The sequence below is a fragment of the Typopeltis vanoorti genome, chromosome 1, assembly GCF_054136105.1.
Source record: "Typopeltis vanoorti isolate ZY-2024b chromosome 1, IOZ_Tvanoo_1.0, whole genome shotgun sequence".
Lineage (NCBI taxonomy): Eukaryota > Metazoa > Arthropoda > Arachnida > Uropygi > Thelyphonidae > Typopeltis > Typopeltis vanoorti.
This window is the reverse complement of record NC_143549.1, coordinates 89,405,482-89,431,091: the sequence shown is the minus strand read 5'-3', so window position 1 is coordinate 89,431,091 and position 25,610 is coordinate 89,405,482. Positions and strand designations below refer to the sequence as shown.

At 34.6% G+C, this 25,610-nt stretch overlaps 2 protein-coding genes across 3 annotated transcripts in view; one reads left to right on the top strand and one right to left on the bottom strand.

The window, feature by feature from the left end:
- Nucleotides 1-18,105, bottom strand: part of LOC150110189 (ADP-ribosylation factor-like protein 2-binding protein) — a 52,605-nt gene extending 34,500 nt beyond the window's left edge. Inside the window, exons 1-3 of the mRNA XM_090392022.1 lie at nt 17,956-18,105; nt 14,168-14,231; nt 994-1,052 (exon numbers count right to left, since the gene is read on the bottom strand). Coding sequence (XP_090248148.1) covers nt 994-1,052; nt 14,168-14,231; nt 17,956-17,974 — 142 coding nt within the window. The 5' untranslated portion in view covers nt 17,975-18,105. The remainder of the gene's footprint in view (nt 1-993; nt 1,053-14,167; nt 14,232-17,955) is intronic.
- Nucleotides 18,106-18,355: 250 nt separating this feature from the next.
- nesd (SHC binding and spindle associated nessun dorma) overlaps nt 18,356-25,610 on the top strand; it is a 101,916-nt gene continuing 94,661 nt past the window's right edge. For both annotated transcript variants that reach the window (XM_090392008.1, XM_090391999.1), the window contains exon 1: nt 18,356-18,614. In XM_090392008.1, the coding sequence (XP_090248134.1) occupies nt 18,360-18,614 (255 nt within the window). In that variant the 5' untranslated portion in view covers nt 18,356-18,359. The remainder of the gene's footprint in view (nt 18,615-25,610) is intronic.

The following is a 25,610-nucleotide window of genomic DNA, read 5'->3' as shown; positions in this document are numbered from 1 at the left end:
TATCTCTGTTTTTTCACTTCTGGTAATGCACCCGATGAAGTCCTCTAGAAAAATGAACTAGAAGCACCTTTAGAAATAAATTAGTTATTTTTTATTTTATCACCCAACTATATATTCATATAAGTTATTTTTTAAAACATGTTCAATAGTCATGAAAACTTATACACTCATGCAATTCTTAACTGAGTCTGTTTGTCTTTTTTGCTGTTGTGTCCATGGTACATGCATACAACGTATCTTTATGCCTATAAAGATGTGTCTTGGCATGGTTAAATATCAGCTAATAATAACCAAATATTAGCTTAGGTTAGAGAAATATCTGTGTGCATGGTTTGCAACCATATGCCTGGGGAAGGAGTGGCCTAGGTTCCATTCCTGTCAACGACGTGGGGAGCTTAAGGATCTTCCTCAGCCATAGCCAAGTTAGCCGGTTTTGGGCGTAGACAGCAGGGTTTTTTCCACCAGTTGATCTGGGGTTTTTCATTCTGCAAGCAGGCAAACTGGCCCCATGAATGCACATGGATTACAGTCATGAAAGATAGGGCTGACCATCTTATCCTTGTATTTCGGGTAATATCTATGAAATCCAAGCATGCTTGGAAGGTTGTGGGCACTTAAAGACCTGTTAAAGCCACTGGATAAGATCGATAGATATTTGTTTCTACCTTTAAACAAAAACAAGAATGATAACCAGTGTCAGTATCTATACCAGATTCCAAACTTTGATAATTTTTAGTGTCCTTTTTGGTGCTTTTCATGAAATTTATCTCTTCGTTAACCAATCAACCATACAAATAAACATCTGTTACTGCTTTTATAAATTTCATAAAAACACAAAGTACTTGACTCAGCAAAAGTTTAATGTTAATGAAACAAAGCGATCAAATTTGTTTTGGAACATATATAATTCTAGAAACAGAAATAACAACACAATAATTTCTAAAATACATTTAATTCACAGTTAATTTTAATGTATCAAGAAAATATACTTACCTACAATAATATCTTCAATATGACCTATTGTTATGTCAAAGAGACTTCCTTCATCTGAACTGTACTCAATAATTTAAGAAAAGATACATTAGGTCATAAAGAACACAGTACATAAGCAAATCACAATTTAGTCATTATATTTCTCTCAGCATAAAATAAATTAATATAATTTTTTTTCTTCATTCCAATAATTTCTTTTAATTAGCTGGTTACACTATTGATTCCAAAGCAGACTTCATAAGAATGAAATGCAATAAACTTGCCTCCTGCTCAACTGGCAGTCAAGCCAATCTGGTCCTTTGCTAAGGCAGTTGGGTGTTAACTTTTCCCCTTTCCTGTTCTCACAACTCGCATCCTGATGGTATAATGGTAATCTCACTCAAGGAAAAGGCAGACAGTTTGGAGGATAAACTGATATCTCTTGGTATCAGTTTTTCCTCCAATTCTTGCATGGATGATCAAGCCAAATCACCCCCTATACCACTACAAACTGCCCACTACATGCTCCATAATATGAACTTCTACCAGAAGGACATCAGAAAAAAATCTTCATACTAATATGGCTCCTGGTCCAGATGGTATTTCTCCAGCTGTGCTCAAAACCTGTGTCTCAAAATTAACACTCATCTTATATCGCCTATATAAGCTATCTTATTCCAATGGCATCATGTTGGAAGTACTGGGAAAGGATTAAAAACTATTTTAATTCTTCCAATATTTCATCTCAGTCACTGAGACGTCTTGAGTGAGTACAAACACTTGTAACACACATATAAAGCCAACATAATCTAAATGAAATACGTGGATATAATACTAAAGTCCTATCTAGGTGGGAACCCTCTATGGGTGTTTGTAGGAGGCCAAGGTTGTAAATTGGAATCTCTGAGGATTAATGTTTCCCAAATTTTGGGAAGTTTCTTTCACCCGTATTTATTTAAATTCAACTGATTTCTGAGGGGCAACTGTAGATTCAAAAAACAGTCTTTCATTTTTTTACTTTTACTGTGAAGGAGCATGGTAGATTTTTTTCCAGAAGATCCTATGAGTGGTATCCAATGTGTGGTCTGCAAGACCAGATTGATCATAATTGTGATTGCAGTTATATTTTTGTGTTCTTCTGTGCTGATGGTGGCTGATCTATCTGTCCAAAGTATGCCAACTTGCAGGAACAGGGAAATACCCTGCCTTATGAAACGTCACTTTTATTTCAATCCGCTCGTATGATGCTCTTCAATTATAACCAATGCCCATCTACACAGCATTGCATTTGTTTGTATGATGCTGTCATGCAGTGAATCAACCGAAGCACAATGTTTGCAAACTGTTTGTTTATAGTGTCATTGCTCTGTGTTTTATTGTTTCGTTGTGAATTATGAACTGTATGCTGTTGTTTCCTGTGAAAGCAGAATGCATAGATCTCTTACATTACATATTAAAATTAAGATGACTGAATTTACTGATGATGGTGTATTGAACACTGAGACCATATGTTAATTTACATCGCACTACTGTTGTTATGGTTGCTAAAAAAAGCAAAGGTAAAGTGAAAGTGCTAAACTAGTTAATACTACAGTTATCCATGAATGTGTCAGTCTGAGTGTCTAAATGGAAATTGCTGACTAAACTAAATGTTGTGTGTTCTCTTTTCACATGCAAAAATTATTCTAAAATATTGGTTTCCATAACCAGCATAAACAAATGCTTTATTAACATTGTTTATACACATGACTGCTTAAAAATGTTATTAAACCATTACATGCATTGGCAAGTAAAAAAAAAAAAAAAAAAAAGAGGTCGGGGGGAATGATTTGCTATGCCAGTGGTTCGAACCCTACCATGTCACATGACTGGGTGGGGGTGGGGTATGCTTGTATTACAGAAACTAAGAGAAGAGGGAGCTGATCTTTAGTGGAATAAATAAAGATAGCAAGTTTCAGGTAAGTCTTAAAAGCTGTGCAGAGGCTGTGTTTTTTTAAGAACCTGGCTATTTTTCTGGATGTACCCCAGAGGTATAGGATGGTGATGGCATTCCTAAAATCATTCTGAAGAGATGGTGGTCATGGATAGGGAAAGAGGACTGATTATGTTTTTTAATTCATTTATTTATTTTTTATGTGGTTCCCACCCACAAAATGTTATCGTTAAACTATAGTACTTTTGTACCATGGGTGGTCTAATGATTTTTTTTTCCCATTTTTATCAATATTATATATATTTCTTGTAATTTTTATTTCTTTTTACATAGTCCAGAAATCCTGCTCTAAAGACCAAACATAGAACTTTTTCAAGCCACTTCAGGCCTCCAATAAGAAGGGTGGTTGTCTCGCACTGGGCGATGAAATTCATCTCCCACCTAAAGATAATCACAAACATCCATGCCCATGGCAGATTCGAACCCATGACCTGCTGGTTGGAGAGCAGGTACATTAACAACTCAGCCAATCAGCCTGGTTGCCAATTGTCTTACAGTTCTATAGGAACTGTAACCATTGGATAGGAAGGTGTTCTATATATGGTTGAGTTCTGTTGAAAGAGAGGTTTCACTGGCACAAAGATTGTAGGGTGGTGATTGTAGGCTTTATTGGTTACAGTTTTAATGATGCCATTGAGGATACATTGTGGTTGGTTGGTGAATTTAGCACTCCTGTAAAATTGGTATTTTTGTCTGTGTTTTTTTGTGTTTTATTGTGTTTTTTATTAGTGTTCTATAGTATATTAGTGTAGATTTTAGTGTTTTTAGTGTATCTGGTATTTTATAACATATTTTTATTAAGATATTTCTATTATAAGTTTAAAATGATGCCAAAAAAGAACAAAAAATGTACTGCTAAAAAAAAAAAAAAAAAGTGCCACAGGCAAGAAAGGTTATCCCCGCTAACGAGGATTATTAGAGATATCGAGGTGGTTAATGAAAATGAATTAACCTCCAAAATAGCAAAATTGAAGTAGATCATCAGGAAGATGATGCAGGAATTGCAAAAAGTCGAGAGGCGTTTAAATGAGTATAGGGAGAAAAAGAAAGTAACGCAGGAAAATAAGAAACAACAAAGCCAGAAACAGTAAGTCAGGAAGAAACAGAAATCAGGTAAGTGACGTTGTTTGTAAAAAAGAAAGAAGTTATTTGGTATGGTGACTCTATAATAAAACATGCCATTGATGAGAGAGATAACTTTGAGTTTTCCTGGAGCGAAAATTAAGAATATAAAGGAAGCAATTCAAAAACAGAAAAGACAAGGAAACAAAATATCGTAATTGTCATAGGTACTAATGACTTAACTAGTGATAAGTTCAGTATGAGAGAGGACATGAAAGGGTTGTTGGAAGAGTGAAGAGTGAGAAAGTGAAAATCGTTAATATTTTACCTCGATAGATAAAAATGAATTAAGAAGAAGGGCTATGATAGCAAACAATTAGATGTGTAGGCAGTGTAGAAGGAATGGATGCGAGTTTTTTTTTGGATGTGTGGAGTGAGTTTGAAAATGAAGATTGAATTTGTATAAGAGGGGACGGCCTACACCTGAATGCGTTTGGTATCAGGAGTCTGGAAAAACTAATAACTGATATGAGACCTAACACAGAGAATTAGGGAAACTAAATTATAAAGGGAGGAATGGTGAGAATATGAGTGTAAGAGCAGCAATGTTATATGACTGTGTTAAAGACGGGAATGAGCTTTATCATGGAAATATCAATGAGGAGAGAATGATTTCATCTTTGTGTGCATCCGTTTCAGACCCATCAAACATGTACAAAGATGGCACACTAGAGAAGAATAGAGATCTGCAAGTTGTACAACTGTGTCATGCAGACTGCAGACAAGAGTATACAAAAGAACATGCAGGTAGATTATTATGTTTATACACGAATACTAGGAGTATCAGAAACAAAGGGGTAGAGTTTGTTGCCTTAGTCAATATGTTAGGACCTCAGATTGTAGGCATTAGTGAGAACTGGCTATCAGAATAAGCCAGTGGATCCCAATCTTTTTCCATTTGTGTACCCCTTTTAAACCCATTTCTATAAATTGTACTCCTTGTTTTTAAAATAGCTGTTTTTAAATACTGACACTTTTTGTTCAGTGCCTATCTTAATATAAATAGTGGAAAATAGTTGTTTTTCTGCCATTACTGATTATTTTTTGTGTACCCCTGAACGGCCCCAGCACGTACCCCCGGGAGTATGCGTACCACCAGTTGGGAACTGATGGAATAAGACATACTAAATGGTATCGAGTGTAACGGGTACACTATATTTAGGAAGGATAGAGAGGACAGGAGAGGAGGGGGGGGGGAGAGCATGCTGCTAATGATATCAAATGACTTGAATCCAGTTAGAGTTGAGACCTATGAATGTAGTACTTCTACTAACAGTATTTCATGTGGCAATGACTTTAAAACCATCTGGTGTGAGGTGGAATCCAAAAAGATCAATTATGCGGTGTTGTTACAGACCTGGTGAATCGTTTGTTAGTGATGAAGAAATGCATTGGCAAATAGAAAAGATGAGTGCAAAAAGAATAATCATAATGGGAGACTTTAATTATCCAAATATTGATTGGGTAGCAGTAGAATCTCATGAGAAGAATGAAAATACGTTTATTGAGCTGTTGCGGGTCACAAGCAGCATGTGACAGAAGGAATTCAAGGTCAAAGAGTGTTAGATTTGATTATAGTGTCAGAGGGCATTTCAGTTAAAGAAGTAACTATTCTGCCTCCAGTTGGTGACAGTGATCATGCGATACTCACTTTGGAAGTGACTAAGTTTATGAATGTGCCTTTCAGAAAAGGTTACATGCTGAACTACAAAGCAGGAAATTATGACCAACTGAGGAGTATAGTGAGTTCAGTGGAACGGGATCAGTTGCTGGATGGGAAGAATATCGACAGTGCATGGGAAGCATTTAAACAATACTTAAATGATGTGATATCAGAATGTGTCCCGAGAGTTTGAAGAATAAATAGGGTAGAGTCAAATTAATGTGTAATCATATAAAGCAAGAGATTCATAAGAAAAGGATGACATGGAAGGAATACCTTGTGCATAAGGATGATGTCTGTTATGAGAATTATAAGCAATTCTAGAATAGTCTCAACTGTTGTAGGGAAAGCAAAGTCTGAGTATGAAAAGAAACTGGGTCTGCATGCTAAAGACAACCCACAAGAATTCTATCAATATGCTGTAAGTAAAAGAAAGAATTAACATGAAAGAATAACTCTTCTAAATGCAGATGCCGTGAGGGTTACAGACGCAGAAGAGATTGTTCAACTAATGAGTGCCCATTTTGTTAAAAGCTATTAAACTGGTGTACACGACATTGAGCTCACTGCTACCTCTTCACCAGATGAAGAAACTCAGGTGTATGAGGATGAAGTATTTAAGCTGTTGTGCAATCTGAATAAGAATTCGACAATAAAGTGCTAAAAAGTGTTCAGTTGAACTGGCTATTCCTTTGACGGCTGTTTAATATGAGTCTCAGAACAGGAAAGATTCCACAGGAATGGAAAGAATACATGGTAATTCCATTGCACAAGGGTGGTGCAAAGACCCATGTATCCAACTATCGACCAATTAGTATCTTAGGGGTGGTGGATGAAGATTTTGGAAAAATTGGTTAGGGAGTGCATTCAGAAATGGGTTGACAGTGAATCTCTACTTTGCAATGAGCAACATGGGTTTACTAAGGGAAGATCATGTTTTAGCAACTTGCTCACATTTTATAACAATGTTACCATTGAACTAGACCAGGTGTTCCCAACCCTATGCCCGCAGGCACCATGGCACCTGTCGACCAATTTGTGTGAACCATGTTCAACTGTTCAACCATGTGCTGTATAGTTTGAAATAATCACATGCACATCACGCAACAATTCATGGCATGCTATATGGCGCATGCGTTAATGACGCATGACAAGTATTAAATGCATACAATGCAAAGTAGATGCACATTCGAAGCTGTTCATTATCTGTTGCTAGTTATATGCACATAATTTTAACGGTGTTTTGTACTTACATTTTTGAAATATTTTGATTTTTAATTCTAAAATGAGTGAATCAAGTAAAATACAACGAACCTATAATTTTAACACTGACTGGGAGGAAACATATTGTTTTGTTAATTTTAAAGATAATTGTCTTTGTTTGTTGTGCAACAGTAGCGTTGCAATTCTGAAAAAACATAATGCTGAATGTCACTTCCAGACAATGCATGCCACTTTTAATACGAATTATCCACTTAAATCTGAAATAAGAACGAAAAAAACAAATCAACTAAAATCGAACCTCTCTGCCCAACAGTTGGTTTTCACTAGACATGTGGTAACATCTAAAAATGTCACCATTGCTTCTTTAAAAATTTCTCACATGCTTGCAAAGAAGAAAAAACCATTCCAAGATGACGAGTTGTTAAAAGAAGCATTTTTGACTGGTGCCGATTGTTTATTTGAGGGATTTTCTAACAAATGTGAGATTATGTCAGCAATACAAGATTTACAATTGTCAAATAACACCGTCACAAGAAGAATACATGTAATTTCAATGTACACATAAACTCGGTTAAAAAGTGACATGGAAATATGTAACTGGTTCTCTTTACAATGTGACGAGCCAACAGATGTATCAGACACAGCACAGTTAGCAGTTATGGTGAGAATGGTATTTAGGAACTTCATGATAAAGGAAGATCTACTGAAAATATTACCCACGAAAAGACGAACAATGGGTGAATATATTTATAATACATTCAGAATATACGCCAAGTCGATAGATATGCCTTTGCACAAGCTGTCTGTGATAACTACTGATGGGGCACCAGTAATGGTTGGCCATATCAATGGATTTATTGCACTCTGTAAGAAAGATCATCATTTCCAAACTTTATGTCCTAACACTGTATTATCCACCAGGAAGCTTTGTGCAGTAAAATACTGCCCTTTGGACATGTTATGAAAGTTGTTACAAAAATAATCAACTCCATTCGAGCAGTCCCTTTGCAGCACTGACTTTTCAAGGCTCTATTGCAAGACATTGAAGATAAAGATCACACTAACTTACATATATATATTTAAATTTTTATATAATGTAAACTTTTAATTAATAAAACATTTGATTATAATGTAAACTTTGTATGTATTCATTTAACAAAAGAATTAAAAAAATTTGCTTGAAAAAATGGATGCTGCCTGTTGCCCTACCGGTATTTTAGAATGTGCTCTAAGAAACAAAAACGTTGGGAACCCTTGAACTAGACAATTAGAATGGATAATAATAATATTGTTGAAAGGGGAGAGGGGGAAGGGAAGTTTGTGAATGTATCTCCCTGTATGAGTGGGTTTTCTGTATACAGTGAAGGAGAAGTTACTATTCATAAGGCATGTAACCATGGTGTTGAGGAAAGGTAGACTACTGTTACCTTCCTTTTTCCATCTTAATTTGATTCTTGGACACAGACTAATGAGGTAACAGAGGAAGGAAGGAATCTAATGTGTCCAGGTCACAAGGCCAAATAGAGAACACATAACCTCTCTTAGCTAAATAGGTTTGATGGGGGGGGGGGGCTGAGTCTATGTCTCGTTTTTCAAAATATTCCATGTAGAAATTGGCAACTGGGAGTGGAAAGGGGGGGGGGGAAACCCATAGCAGTTACCTTTATCATTGTAAATTTTGTTCTCCCAAGAAAAATATCCAGAAAACTGGCAAAAGAAAAGAGATCTCAGTATCAGAAGGAAAGACATTTTTTAAGAGTGTTAAGGTGTCGTTCAAGGGAATATTGGTAAACAATGAAGTGATGTCAAAGCTAACCAGTATATCTGTATTACTGCAAGTTACAGTTTCAATAGAGGTTTTAAAATGGATAGAATTTTTTTATATAGGATGTGATGTGACCAATGTGGAATGAGAGAGTTTGTTAGCTGTTTTGATAATTTGTAGCATGAGGAATCAGGGCATCTACTATAGGTCTTTGAGAGAGAGAGAGAGAGAGAAAGAGAGAAGGGGGGGGGGAATTGGGTATATGGATTTTAGATAAACTGTATGTCGAGGAGGGGTGGGGGGAAGGACAAGAACTGAAGTTTTTTTTTTCTGTGATTGGGAGACCAGGAAGATACTTTTTAACCTGAGTTTTGGTAGGACTGTAATCTAGAGGGATGTAGGTAGAGTGGTCTCAGAGAATAATATTCATTTTTTGATTGTGTTCAGTGACGTTAAGGGTAACTGTGGCACTACTCTTATCTGCTCTGGTGATAACTATACTTTTATCTTTTTGTAGCTTTGTAAGAGCAGCATGTTGGCCAGAAGACAGATTTCTTTTTGAGAGGTGAAAACTGGGAAAGAATACTGGCAATGCAAAGTCTCATGTTTTGGCTATTTGGAAGTTCAGACTCTGCATTGCATGTTGAACATTAAGTCTAGCAATGGCACCTCCTTCAGGGATACAGCAAAATTGTGTTCGAGGCTTAGGGAACTGATGGCATCTTCGTTGAGCCTTTTTGAAGACAGATTCAATATGGTATGAAGAGGGTGAATGGCACACACACAAACTGTTGTACTTTTATACGCTTATTTCTTATTTTTAAAGAATTCTTTTTGTGAAGATGCTTCCAAAATTTCCAAGAGAATGGATCAAAGCTTAGGATTGAGGACCGCTGATAGCTCTGATTGTAATAAGCTGATGGGAATGGTGAGGCTGGTGTGCATTGCAGTGATTGGTTCTCACAGTAGTGCAAAACAGACATGTCTCTTAGTAAATTAAGGATTGAGGACCGCTGATAGCTCTGATTGTAATAAGCTGATGGGAATGGTGAGGCTGGTGTGCATTGCAGTGATCGGTTCTCGCAGTAGTGCAAAACAGACATGTCTCTGCTCTGATCTTGCAATCCACACATTGGATACCACTCATAGAATCTGGAAAAAAAACCAAAATGGTCCATCACAATAAATTAAGAAAAGAAAGACTGCTTTTGGAATCTGCAGCTGCTCTCAGAAATCAACTGAATTTAAATAAATACTGATGCGAGCAACTTCCCAAAATTTGGGACACATTAATCCTTGGAGATACCAATTTAAAATCTCAACCACCTACAAATACTCATAGAAGGCACCACCTAGATAGGACTTCAGTTCTATATTCATGTTTCATTTATATTGTGTTGCCTTTGTGTGAGAGTGTTAAAAGTGTTATTTCATACTCCCTGAAGATGTCTCAGTGACTGAGACGAAATACTGAAAGAATTAAAATAGTTTTTAATCCTTTCCCATTGATGTTCATTAAACCTCACACATGAAAAGAAGTTTGATGTTTTTCCCAGCTTAAGCATTAACATGTGGATCTTCTACTCGCATGGAAGCAGGTCAATATCCAGTCTGTACCCCAAAAAAAGGAAGACAAATATGAATTCCACCATTCTCATTTTACACTTGATCTGCTTTACTTTTTTCCTATATACTCGTACTAAACTGTACAGTTCATTATCACAGCGTTTTATGACAAGAATAAACACGAAAATTTTTATTTGAGAGAAATTACAAACATTAAACCAATAAAATAAAATTTTTGGGAATTTCCGAGAATTATTGAGAACTGCAATTTCCTGTTCCTGATTCTCAAACATTTAAAAATGTTGCAATCAAGAAAAGAAACTGTGCTCCTGCTCTGTAAATCTCCAACATTATACCAACCATGAAAAATAACATAATAAAAAAAAAAAGGCAATGCAGTAAAAAAAGCAAACAAACAAAAAAATCACAAATAATCATACAACAACAACAAAACCTACCCACATCCATTTAACCAACACCTGAGGTCTCAGTATGAACATTAATAAATGTTCACCACCACTTCATACATCAAAACCCAAAATGTCATTCCTTTCCAAACCTCAACTGGCATTCCCCTGACTAGAGTTTACCTTAGTTACCATACATCATTCACAATGACTCCTGTAGGAAAAGCAGGTTATGCACATTTGACAGGTCTGATATTCCATGCCAAATGTTACTAAAACAAACCTTGAATCTCCTTTATAAAATCAGCTCTGGCTGAAGATTTCTGTGAATTTTTGCTGCCTTCATTGCTCTCTAATTCAGATGATTATGCTAATTCCTTTGTTTATATGTCTCTGAAAGGAGACTTTATACAGTCTTACTGCACAAACTGTGATATCATCTTTCTAGGAGAATTCAGTGTTCATAATTCCAACTGGCTTCTTTCACAGATGAAACTGGCAGGGAAACTGAACCATTAGCTGCCAGTAACACAAATCATTTACCTTTGTAGCAGAATACCAGATAATCTTCATAATTCTTCTAACACTGAACTTTCTCTTAACAAGTTCTACATTCAAATACACTGCTGACATTAACTCTCCTCTTGTAACTCTGACCATAACCTTGTCCATGTTTCTTTTTTACAGACTGTCCTTTGCATAGCTTCACTCCCTCTTAGTTTTGATGTCAGTCATGATCAAATCAATATAATATAGCATATTTATTTTGTTTAGGAGTACCCTAAGTTCTGCATGCGATAATTTAAGACCTGTGATTTAGTGATTAAAACTAGAAATAGATAATGCATTTTGAAAAACATACCTTGAAACTGCATTTAGGGTGGAACTGCAGTGCTTCATGCTTCTACTATCTTATTAAACCCCAATAATTTAATGAGACAATACTACAGAAGAAAGCTGAACAACCATAAAATAATAAGTCAGAAATGAATTAAACAGGATAAGGTTAAAATATATGGACAAATAATGTGGAGAAATAATTTAAAATTTCAGAAAGATTGAATAAATAAAAATGGCATCTCATAATTACAATGTGATCAGCTGTTTCGATGTGGCATTCATCTTCAAAATTATGACGAGCACTCTGCTCAGGGAAGCAAATATGTAATGAAGTTTCCAATTTTCCAAAATCACATAAGGGTGATGGATGTTTATGGACTTGCAATCACTTCTTATAGCTATAGATTCTGAAATCCATGACGTGACTTCATTATTTTGAAAGTCACATGAAATTCTGTTAATAGTAGAATTACAATCATAGGTCTCAATTCTAATTGGATTCAGGTCATCCAATATCATTAGCAGCAGACCCCCTCCTCTCCTCAAAATAGTGTACTCTTTACACTTGATATCAGGATGGTGGCTTTCATAATTTGGGGGATGTGGTTTTTTTATGACATGTGGACTGCAATTTCTGTTTTGATAAACAGACAACTTTTATTATTTTTACTTTTATTATTTTTATTTTTATTACTATTGCTAACTTTTTTATTACTAACCTAACCTAACCATAGAGATCTAATGGTCGAGGGAAACAAATTAGATTCAATTACAATCCAATTGGCAAAGTAATCTTATACTATGTTGTTGTATTCAAATATTTCTTTGCACATATGAATTTTGGTTGGTTTCAGAAGGATAGCCAATTTGCAACTAATAGTAAAAACTAGTTTGTATTTCATATGTTTAAAAATATAGTTATTAAAAACCTTATATACATTCTGAATATAAGATAATTTTACTGTGTTCAGTGAAGTAAATTTTCTTTGATGGGTGGAATGGTTAATTGACTCCTGGGTGGTAAGTTTATGTAATTTATCAATTATTGTGTAAAATGTTTTCAATTTTGAAAATTCTGTGTTAATTTTTTAATTTCACTATTAAGATGTTTATTCTTGGTTGAGAATTTATATGCATTCACGAACTGTGAAAGACGACTGATTTTTTAATGGAGTATGTATAGTAAGAGATGAAGTGCAGGTAGTTCCCAATGTATATAGGTTTACGGAATATTTTTTATTTTTGTTTCTATATGGTCATTGGATCTCATTAAAGTTAAATTTAGGAAGTTCATAGATATGTCACTATTTGATTCTATGGTAAATTTAAGTGTATTACTGAAACTATTGAGTTAGGTTTGGAGGAAGGTTATAAGTGTTGGGTCTCCAATACTCATCATCCACATATTGACTATAAAAAGGAATGTCGGGGGAAGGGAAGAGTTTAATATGCTAGATTCCAGATGTGTCAAAAAATAGTTTTGCGATTGGCCACTGATATTTTGGCCCATCGGGAGCCCAAAGGTTTGAATATAAATGTCATTATTTTATAGGTATTTTCATGGGCAATGAACTAGACACCATCTATTCCTTTAATCACATACGAACACAAGCAGCTTCTAGTCAACATTCATACAGAGTTCAGCTCCAAACATATCAAACCAATATGCAATCCTTTTCATTCAATCTTTTGTTCTTTGGAACATCCTTCCCCTCACAATTTTCCTCAATGAATATAATTCCACTGCTTTCAGAACTCATTAAGATTCCCACTTTCTCTCTAACTACTTGCAAACAAACAGTGCTCTTGTGTATTTATAGGCTTTGTAATCCTTTATACGTGGGATAAATATTAAAAAAAAATATCAGTCAATATTTTTGATGCAATTATAAATTAGAGAATGCCATCAAAATGTAATTTCTTCTTCTTCTTCTTCCAATCATGGATTTTAGGCCAGGTGGCCTGTTAGGTCTCATGCCATCTCTTTCTCGGTTCTTCCGATTCTTCTTTTTCCACTTATTTTATATTTGTATATAATATTTTCAGTAGTCTGCTGTTATCCATTCAATTTAAATGTTCTGTTCGTTTTTGTTTATACTGTCTTATGTAGTAATCAACTGATTTTATATTCAGGAATTGTAAAATTTCTTCATTTTGTTTTATGGTCCCACTTGGTATATCCAGCTGTTTTTCTGAGAAATTTCATTTCTGCTGTTTGAATTCATTTTTCATCCTTCCTTTTTATGGTCCCTGTTCCAAAAAGTTATTTTATGTATGTAATTCTCCATATATATATATATATATATATATATATATAAAACAGATTACAAGACACGTTTTCTGTAGCTTCTGAATGCTCTGTGATTTCTACCTTTCTCAAAACTTCTTTATAACTATTCCTTTATAACTTCTAAAGGAAAATGGCCAATGATGTGAATATCATAAAGTTAAATGTGGCAAAGGATTTCAAGTGCCTTTCTAAGACTACCAGAAGTGCACTGAATTAAAAAGGAATTGTTTTGAAAGTGATAATTTCAAGCAATGAAATACTTTATCAGTAAAAACTAAAATCTAGATATTTTTCTGACCACAAATCAACATACACATATACGTACCACTGACAGATCCACTCATCATCACTGGAATGTGAATTGTCACCACCATCATCATCTTCAGAACCTGAAAAACATAAGAATTATTATTATAAATCTGCATATTTAGAATGCTAAGCCATCTCTCAATATAAACTTTGTCAAAAAAAAAAAAACTATAAAAGAAATATTTACAGTGATGGTCAGAAATAAAACTTAACAGATCAAAAGAAACTTACTGGCAACTGCTCCAAAAGAAAATTATCAAGTCATTTGGATGAAAACCTTCCTATGTCTTCACATATCCTTATTCATAAATGTTACACCACTCTAATTTAATAAGCTGAAAGGCTATTAAATTAGAGTGGAGAAAATTTGGGCCTGCCGATAGTTTTTTTTTTGGCATGAAACTCTATGGATTACGATGGATTTCGATCCGAGTTTCGTACCCAGCTATTAAAAACATAAAGGGATTTACCATCCCCCTTTCTAGTTACACCACTCTTTTCTACATCTTGTCTCGTCCCTCCTTTTTCTGTGGTCTTCCCATTTAATTTTTCCCTCTTAATCTTCATTTCATCCTAATCATGTCAAGTCAGAATTTACAAACCTTCATTCAACACTTTCTAGGTCTCAATGCATTCCTTATTTTCATATTTTCTTCTTCTGTATTTCCATGTTTTTGACAACATCGTTCTTATAACTTTCATTTATGAGAACAGTTTGCATATGGATAGAATGTAATTTTATTAATATAAAACTTAGCCTTCAGCGGGATGTCACTATCCCAAAGTAGATTATTTACACCAGGGGCAGCAAGCGGCAGCCCAAACGTGCATTTTTGGCAGCCCATAAAAGGTTGACCATACTTACATGGCATGTGGCCCGTAAAATTTTATCATCAAGAAAAGACGTTATTGACATTCAAGAGGGTGTCATCTATTACTCAACTGTTGGATGGTTAAGTATAAGTGCTGTGCTAAAAAGATTTTTTAATTTACATGAAGAAATAGATATTTTCATGACGGAACACGAAAATACTGTCCCAGAACTATCGGATAAAAAATGGATTATTACAACTACCATAATAAACTTAATTTGACCCTGCAGGGAAAGATAGATTACTAGCAGAACTGTTTTCTGAGATAAAACCTTTTGAAGGCAAACTAGTCTGTTGAAGAAATATGATGGAAGAAAATCTACATCATTATATATGTTGCAAATCTGCATCTACAGTTGGATGGCAAACACAAAAGGAAACTTTTGTTGGTATATTATTGAACATTTACAAACGGAATTTTCAATAAGATTTGTAGATTTTCATAAAAATAGCATCGAAATGCAATTATTTTTGTGCCCTTTTAATGTCGACATTGATGACATACCAAACCAACTATAGACGAAAGTTTTGGAATTACAACACAATGAAACATTAAAGAACGCATTTTCGTTAGAAAATAACCAAAAAATTTATTAATGTTTACAAAAAAATGTGAAGGTTTAATCAGTTTCACAAAGAAGATGATAGTCACATTTGGAAGCACATACATATGCGAACAAGCATTTTCTGCCATGAGTTTTAGAAAAAAAAAAAAATTTCTTCTCGACTGAATGATGAATATTTGCATGCTTTGATTCGAATTTGCACCTCAGGTTATAAAGTGGATCTAGATAATTTGGCTAAGGGAAAACAATCACAAAAGTCGCATTAAGCAGGGAGACATATGTACAAATTGTGATGGATACACTATATTACTTTGTTTTTACATGATAATAATTTTTTGTTGAGTTTGATTTTCATTGTTTCATATCTCGTACTTTAAATATTTCTGTGTGTTTTAAGATTGAAATAATAAAAATTGAAAACTTAAGTATTTTTTTCAATCACTATTTTCTATTAATTAAATGCTTGCGGCCCGATTATTAAAAATCGAATGTGGCCCGTGAGTCTGAAAAGGTTACCGACCCCTGATTTACACTATTCAAGAAGCCTTGGTCAGTGAAACCCTACTTGATATATCTTGATTTAAATTCCATCACACTTCCCAAATATTTGAAAATTTCAACCCTTTTAAAGCGGTTTTTCTTTCTCTCTAGCCTTTATGTCATCATTCCTAGCATTTTCTCTCTTTTTTTTTTTTTTTTTAATCCAAATTACTGTTATCTACATTTTCCTTTAACTTCATTTAAAACTCCTCAAGGACTTTTTTGTAATTTATCAATATTAAATGTGTGTCTATTACTGTTTATTTATTTTTTTTTTTGAATATATAACAACATGGAACCGATTATCGGACAGTGATTTAATCCATTATTGGCACTTCTTTTATTTCAGATTTTGGTTGATAGCAATGCGATCGATTTTGTGTCCCGCATCTGGTGGCATCCAGGTTATGTTATATATTATCATATGCTGGAAGATCATGCGATCTATTATGAAATTACATTTATCACATGGTTCCACCACTTATATTTCTCTCTCTAAAACCATGCTTATCCACCAGAGCTGCTACTAGCCCATATGGCATCTTGTGCAAATTAGAAAACGGTACTCCTCCTTCAAGTAAAATTTTTTCATTCTTTCACTCTCCTTATCAGCCTCATAATATCCCTTCTTACATTCTAGTTATGAGTCAAATCATTTGTGCCAACTACCAACTCTTTTGCTCGCATGCTCCCCTTATCCACTGTTTCAACCACTCTGCTCATTCTATCTCCTGGAAAACAGTCCTTGCGCACTGTTTCATTCACACAACTCTTATCATTAACACAAACTGTCCATCTTCCTACCAGAACACCACACAGCTTCCATCATCTTGCCAATACCATTGACCTCTTTCTAACAAGCTCTCCTTCTAAATATACCACAGATATCAGTTCTCCTTTTGACATGTAAGAACTAGAGCAGTCACTGTCCAACACCCATACATGGTTAGACGCATATTGAACAAACTTCTCATCATCTTCCTTCATTCCATTTATCTCTGTTCTTTGTAAAATCTTTCCCCATGCTGTTTTTCTCACTGATAACCTTCAACTCTTTAAGAAACATGTCAATAGGCTAGATTTTTTCCTTAATCACTTACACACATGGCACTGTAGTGTTATAGGTCCTGTGACCTCTCATGTGTGGGGTGAACATAAAAAAAAAAAAAAAAACGCATCAAGCTTATTTAATATCTTAATCACTTTCTGTTTATTAACTTCAGTTTCTCATCTTTCCCTACTGTGGTAGTCAATACTGTTCCTCCCTTCACAAAACTATCGACACTGACAACGAATTTTCGGATTAAATAAATGAAAATAATATTTATTTACTAAAAAGTACCAGTCTTGGTATAATGGTACGAAAGTTTGTATCGGAGTAATACTTGGACAACTGGAAGTTCTCACTGAAACCATATTTTTTAGGGAAAAAAAATATGCTGGAAACCTTGTGCATGTAATATTTTACTACTATTGCATTCAAAATATCGTTTAAAACATGATATCATTCTTTCTTCTTTCTTTAGAACTTTCATTTAAATTTGAAATAGGTACAGAATGATATACATAGTTTGCTAAGATGAGAATAGTGAGGTACAATATTATTACACAAATTTATTAGATGTGCGAAGTTTTCCGATAACAGTTAACGTCACTAAATGTCTGTAAAAATGACTTATGACAAATACGCGGTATAAAAATAACGTAAATATATACTTAAAATAGAAAAAAAAAAGATGCTTTTATATATTAACATGTTGAGTATTTGTGAATATTAACATATTTCATGTAATGGAAAATTCTCAGATAAACATTAGAATACATACCTTCTTTAATGGATGCCATATCACAGCAAATTTACAGCACGCCACCTTTTGGTACCATTTGTTTGATTTCCAGCTGTTTACTGGTAGTTCTACCCGCTAAAATTTGAATTAGAACTTAAGGTGTTGACCTGAATGCTTTACGTTCTTATTCTGTCTTTTGTATTACTTATTGTTTTTCGATTTTCTGCTGGATGTATTCAGTAAATTTGACTGACAGAGATTACTTTGTGAAGATTTGAAATGTGTATTTGTGCCGAGAGACCTCTGACTGTTATTACCCTTTTGTGTATATATATATTTATTTAAGTTGAACAAACATTTCTCTTATATAGCAAGATGTATAAAATGTGTGGTGAATATTTTTAATTCTGCAGACTGCACTCGACTAGGATACCAATTGTAAAATGAGCGAAAACACTGGATTCGTCGTTAGATCGAATTATCCCGCGGTTTATAAAATAGGGCTCGAACATACAGCACCTGAAGAATTATATTTATTGTATTCAGAAGAGATTATCCCTGGTGCACGCAGCAGTCTTATTGAAAAATCTCTCATTGAGTATGTTACCCGAATTATTGAACCAGTAGGATGGAAAGCCGTTTGGAGGTCAACACAACTGTCTTGTGGACTACCTTATGAGTGTGACTTTATTGTTGAGGTAAAGACATTTAAGATAAGCAGTATGTGAAATAACTTAAGAACCTTTAAAATGTAAATATTGTTACAGTATAAAGTTGCTTCTGCTTGCCATATTATGATAATGCACTCTTTGTTAAAAGATTTTTAAAAAAATTCCAATATTTTAATGCTTTTTTCCTGAATATTTAAGTGGTTCTGCTACATTGGGGTTGCATCAACAGGATGATATTTTATTGACCACAGTATTTGTTATTCAAAATCAGTAATGAAAAGTAACTTATTATATGAGAACCTCCATGGAGTCCATACTCATGAAAGGAGGCCCACTAATATTTCTAACATTAACCATCATTCACACAATACCTGTTCTACTTTGCCTTGACCTTATTCACTAACTCTGACAACCCATTCCAATCATTCACCACTCTCCAAGCAAAAAAAAAAAAAAAATATAGTCCTCATGACATGCTTACTGATTTTCTAGATGACCCCTTAGTTCTAATCTCACTATTCAAGTATTGTATTAGTCCTTTAAAACTCTTTAGATAATTTACACATCTCTATCATATTCCTGTTTTCTGCCATCAACCAATTTTTGGTATCCACAAATTTTCAATCTATCCTCATAAGTCACTCAGATGACCAGATTACTGCATAGTAGTCTGGATAGGCCCATATCATAACTTTATAATGAGGAATAATAATGAGGACATTATTTCTGCTTGTCGATGTGTTCTTCCATAATCAAGTAATCTATCTTTATTGTAGAAGATTGAGGTTTTCCAAGAAGATGATCTCACAATTTGTATAGAATGGGTGAATGAAATTTTTAATATCAAGTTACTTTTACATTACAGCAGATACTAAAATATTTTCCGTGCAAAAATGCTCTGCATTTAAGAAGAGAAATGAACATCCCCAAAATGAGCAGCATCATTTGATTAAGTATGAGAGTATGCATGTTAAGAGGTTTCCTTTTTTATGTTGAGTATGAGTATCAGATCAAGGAAACCAGAGTTATTGGGATGGAAGGCAGAAAGGCTGTTAGTGATGATCATATGGATAAGTCAGTTGGGGACAAGTGTTGTTTAGAATTACAGCTGAAAAACAACTAAGCTGAGCAATTTATATTGGATGAAAAGCTGAGTTTTTAAAAGGAAAAATTTCAACTTCAGTTGAAAATCCCTTATAAACATTCCTTATGTCCTGAACAGAATTTGAACCCAGGTCTTTCCAAACAGGAGCACATAACATCATTTTTGCAACTGCACTTCAGATCAGGAGAGAGAGAGAGAGAGAGTAGTAATGCAGATGCAACTATTTCAGTACTTGGTTATGCATTGTTAAGATTGTTTAACAGCAGGAGCATTAGAAATTTTTTTTTTTTTACATGAGTACCACACACACACAGGAAGCTATAAATCTATAATAGGTTAGGACTGTAGGCAGGAAAAGATTAGAAAATCTGGACACACTCTTCTGTACAGACTGAACACCTGCATTTTCAAGCTTTCATTTTCAACATCCATACACAGTCCAACTTCAAACATATCAAATCAACCTCTCATATTCTTCTTCCTTCATTCCTTCTACCTCTGGTCTTTGGAGAAGCTTTCCCACACTACTGTTTTTCCCCACTGAATACAACTCTCAGTTTTTCAAGAAAATTGTTAATGCATTTCTTCCTTCTCAAGTGCTTGCCTGCACATGGCACTGTTGTGTTATTGGTCCTGTGACCTCTTGTGTGTGGAGTCAGTATTAAAAAAAAAAAAAAAATAGTAATAATTGAAAATTATTAAAAGAAAGCATAATAAATATTGTTTGTTATGTAGGCAAATAAGATTTGCATTTTAAGAGTGATTAGGCAATTCCGAGAATGCAGCATTTATCACACAGAAGTTTCATCACATAGCATCTACACAGAAGTCTTTTGCAAGCTCAAAGTCAAAGCACACTTTTAATATATCGTTTGTGTACACGTGTATGCAAAACAAATACTGTGGTTTATTGCATAGTGATCAGCAATCGTTATGAATAATTAGATGCACTGTCATGTTAGAAACCTTACTTTAATTATATTAAAGAAGATTTGACATTTTAACCCTTTTTTTATCAAGGTCATCTTCAGGAATACACACACACTGAATCACAAGGTACATTGTGATCCAGTACGATTTCATACTTCAGTGCTGAAATGACTGATTTGATCAACCTTGGACCATAGTATCACAAATCAGGTCAAACTTCCACCTTACCTGTGGTGGAAAAACAAAAATAAAATTAAATTAAATTAAAACAAAAATAATTTAAATGAAAAAAAAAATCCATAAATAAGTTGGTAAAGCTACATCAGCAGTTACCAGTTCCCTACAGTCCTATTGATTTAAATTTGTTTTCTGTCTGAGAGTTGTTGTATCATTATCCTTTATTTTCTTCTGGTATCCAATATGCAGGTTATTCCTGCTTGAAAAATTGTTGGAGTTTTCCTTTTTTCTAGATGTTGTGCTAGTTGTAGGTGAGCCATCCAAATCCTTGGGAATTTTAAGCCATTATTTTTGTTGAGATTTAGTAGGTTAATAAGTATTTCACAGGTAGCTTGACAGCAAACAGAAATTTAAAAATAACAGAACTGTAGAAATATCGTAGCTGCTGATGTAGTTTTTACTAGTGTATTTATGAATTTTTCTTTAAACTGTTTTTAATTATTGTTTTTTTTATTTTAATTTATTTTTAATTTTTTGTTTTTGTTTCACCAGAGGTCAGGCTATGGTCAAAGGTTGATCAAAGAGTTATTCTTAGCCTACTGAGATCACAAGCTACATTACAATATACTGTAGTATGTACGAATGTAGCTTATGATCCACTGTGCATATGTCTTCCTGAAGATGAACTTGATATAAAAGTTAAATTATTATTATTATTATTCAGGCCTCCATGGAGTCAAAAGACTCATCGTGGGGGGTGTCCTTCCTAAGAACATAAAGTCTGTCAAGACTCATTGAGGGGAGGTCCCCCCCCCCCAAGAAACACAAAGTCTATCATATCACTCCTTAAACTCATTGACCGTTCTCACTCTCACCACTCCATCAGGCAATGCATTCCACGGTTCATTCCACCCTCCATGCAAAGAAATCACTCCTCACCCTCTTGCTCACAGTTTCCTTTCATAACTTCCAGGGATGGCCTCTTGTAATCACTCCTTCCCGCTGTTCAACCAAGCGAAAGAACTCCCCAGTGTCAACCCTGTAACCACCTCTCAACAGTTTAAAAGTTTCAATCATATCACCTCTCCTTCTATCCACCAAACTCTGCAGTCGACATTCCCTTAGCCAATCCTCATAACTATGCTTGTACAGTCCTGAAACCATCTTTGTCATCCGTCTTTGTATCCTTTCCACAGTTAATTTATCCCCTTCAAATCCTGGGGACCAAATCTGAGAACAATAGTCTAAGTGTGGTCTGATCAGAGACTTATACAACAGAATGATAACCCTTTTATCTCTGCAGCTCGGTGTCCTTCTCATAATTGCAGCTATATGTGGAATTTTATTTTAATATAATTAAACTGAGTTCTCTAACGTGCTAGTGTGGCTACATAATTATTGATAGACAGTAGTTATAGTTGTTCTAGAGGAAATTAGGAAGAAAAACAATATTTAAACCAAAATAAAAGGAAAAGAGTATCATCTCTATTAATTCTTGCTCAACCTAATTTGCATCATCAGCAAAATTAAACAAATCAGCAGGGGTGTAGTTGGGCCAGGGCCCTGGTACTTTTTTAAAACTATCAGAATTTTTAAATTCATTATAATAAATTATAAGAATTATAATAATGAGACTTATAATGCATTTCCAGCTTTCGGTCAAAAAATAGCAGCTTGCCGCTCTTGTCATTTTCTTTTCACAAGGTAATGACTTGTGTCTATGTTCGTTTTTGAAGTTTCAAAACCAAAGAAAACTGACAATATTGCACCCCCACCCAATGCTACATCGCAGTTGGTTGTTTGTCATCCCTACACCCTTAACAAGTTAAAACATGTAATGTGTTCTGTGAAACTGTCCTCACTATAGTTTGCTATATGGTGTTGGAGAAAGTATTTTAAGAAGAAAAGTGTAATAGTCATCATAGTGCATCAACAACATGAAGAGAACCAATGAAAACAAATTAACTAATTACTTCTAAAAACTTAAAAAGAATGAAAATTCTAGTATTGGAATATGATGCAAAATTTCTGCCGAAAATTAAGAATAATGAGTGCGAGCATGTTCCTTTTTCGATGCTTTCAGAAAAACTGGAAATGCAAGACAATTTGTGCAATGTTGCGAGTGTTTCCAAGGTAGAGCTTTGGCACTATTTCTTTTAGGACCACACCCCTGCAAATCAGGCTTAAACAATGTGGCCAATTCCCTAGCATCATCTCTTACATTCAAGCTGATATAGTGTCTAATCACACAGCTGGTTCATATCAAGTTTCTGTAATGTTCTATACACCTCCAGTTCATCTAGCTTTATTTTCATATTATTCCTTGCCTCTCTTCTTGCTACAATACCTTCACCTTGATGATATACTCTTGCAAAGCGATCAAAATTATTCTTCTACAATTTTAGTGAATGCCAGTGGTGTTTATGTAGCAATTTACTTGCCACATACTGAAAGAATATTTTGTGATTACCTTTTTTTTGGTCTGTATAGTTAATTTTCTTACTCTGATTTTGCACTCCTTACCATACTGGTTGTCTCTCTGGCCTGTGCTTTGTACTGCTCATGTACCTACTGATCACCTTTCTCTTTGAATTCTCTATACAAATTTATTATTATTTTTTGTTTTGTTTTTATTTTTGCAGCTCCTGCTTAAAGATGTTGTTCATCTATTTAACTTTGTTTGATTTATCCTCCCTCTAGATATGCAGTCTGCTATTACTTCCCTCGGATGCTCCATTACCACCTGACATGCACTATCAACAAATAACTTTCTTCCCTGGGTTTATTCAGACTGTGTAACTAGTTTACAAACATGTTGTCTATGCAGTAGTCATATTGTTAAGATTATTATTATGATTACGTAACACCTCCAGGGAGTCCAAAGATTCATCAAGGGAGGACACCTACTCTACAACTCTCCATCTCCACCAGCTGCAATACCTTCATTATCTACACCAATGGTATCTATCGCCAACCACCACTAGTATTTTCACAGACAATCACAAACATCCATGCCCATGGTGGGATTTGAACCTGCAGCCTTTTGGCTGGAGAGCGGATATGCTAACTACTCGGCCAACCAGGCTGTCCTGGTTGATTGTTTTGAGATGTTTTAAGGAAATCTCAGGTTTTACTGGTAGCAATTAAAAGGAAGAATGATTATGGAAGAATACCTTTATGGACTCCATCAGATGGTAGGAAAGTGATGGTAGCAAAAGAAATGTTTGAATTATTGAGTAATTGCTTCATGAGAGTGTATAGTCCAGGTAAAGATAATACAGTGACTAATGTATGGGTGGGGGGGGGATATGAGAACAAACAGATGAACTGGAAATCATTAGAATAGTTATAATAATTTGAGTATACAGCTGTAAGACTAGATGGGATATCTTCTGCTGTATTCTGAGAAAACTGGTAGTGTTTGATCCATTCATTTTACACTAATTATGGACTCTACAACAGTGTTATTTATTATTTATTTATAACACAGTTAGAGAGTCCATAATTTGTGTAAAATGAATGCTGATCACCGTGTAACACTAAAGGAAAGGTTGTTTAATGAATCCCAGTCTGGAAAGAGGGCAAGATTATTCTACTACATAAGGGAGACTATAAATTATAGACATATATCCGTATCTTGAGTGTTGATTAAGATTTTAGAAAGTTAGTAAAGGCTAGAATTCAGAATGAAAGGATAGGAATATGGTACTTATGGAGAAACTGAGAATGCATAATAATTATAGGGAATGTTTTATGGAATGAAAATATCACAAGGAATAAATGAAACAGTTTGTTTCTGGTATTTCATCTCTGTCGCAGAAATGTCTTCAGGGGTGCACTATAAATTGTATTAAATACTCAAGCTACACGAAGTAAATTGAAACTTAATAGACTGAAGTTTAGGGTATTAGCTAGGAAAGGCCTGTATGCGGTGCAAATAGAAAGTCTTCAAATTCTAACTAACATGCCAGGCTTCCCAAGGGCCCATAGAGGACACCCTTTGTAGCTAGGACTCTAGTCTAATAATTTTTTTTTTGCTTCACTCTTTGTTACTTGTTTTATTACATTTCTATATACAGGGTGATTATAATTAAAGTTCACATTTCGAAAGGCTGTAACTGAGTAACTATTGAATTTAATATTTAACTTGATAATGTGTGCAGCAATGGAATTTTATTTTGTGCAAAAACCAATATTAGTTCTAAAAGTTGCCATGAGAATGATACATGATGCTACAGTACTGTAGTGGGTAATTCAAAACGTTACAAAACATAGGGTACACATGGTGCATTGTGTTGTTACACAACATGTTCGATGCTGTCCTTGTTGTCAGCAATGTGCTAAAATCACATGCTCAACCACAGAATGTAGAATTTTACTTGAAATTGTGGATATTATTATTAAGAGAACCCTTTAGGGAGGTCTCTCTTAATAATAACTCGTCGAGGGAGGCCATACTACTTGACCCAGCTACCTGTCATACCTGTTCTTTAATTCATTCATGTTATTTGCACACACAACATCCAACAGCAATTCATTCCATCATGCACTACTCTATGAGAGAAAAATATAGCCCTAACCCTCTTCTTGACAGCATTCATTCTCAACCTCCATGGATGTCTTTGCATCCTCTCCCCACCCTTCTAAAATGAAAAATTCTATCAACTGAAATGCTGTATAATCCTTTCAGAAGTTTGTAAGTCCCAATCACATCACCCCCTCTTTCTCCTGTTTGCTAATGTCTGCATAATTTGTATTCCACAATCCTGACCACGGAAACCAGGAGACCAGATCTGCATGCAATGGTCCAA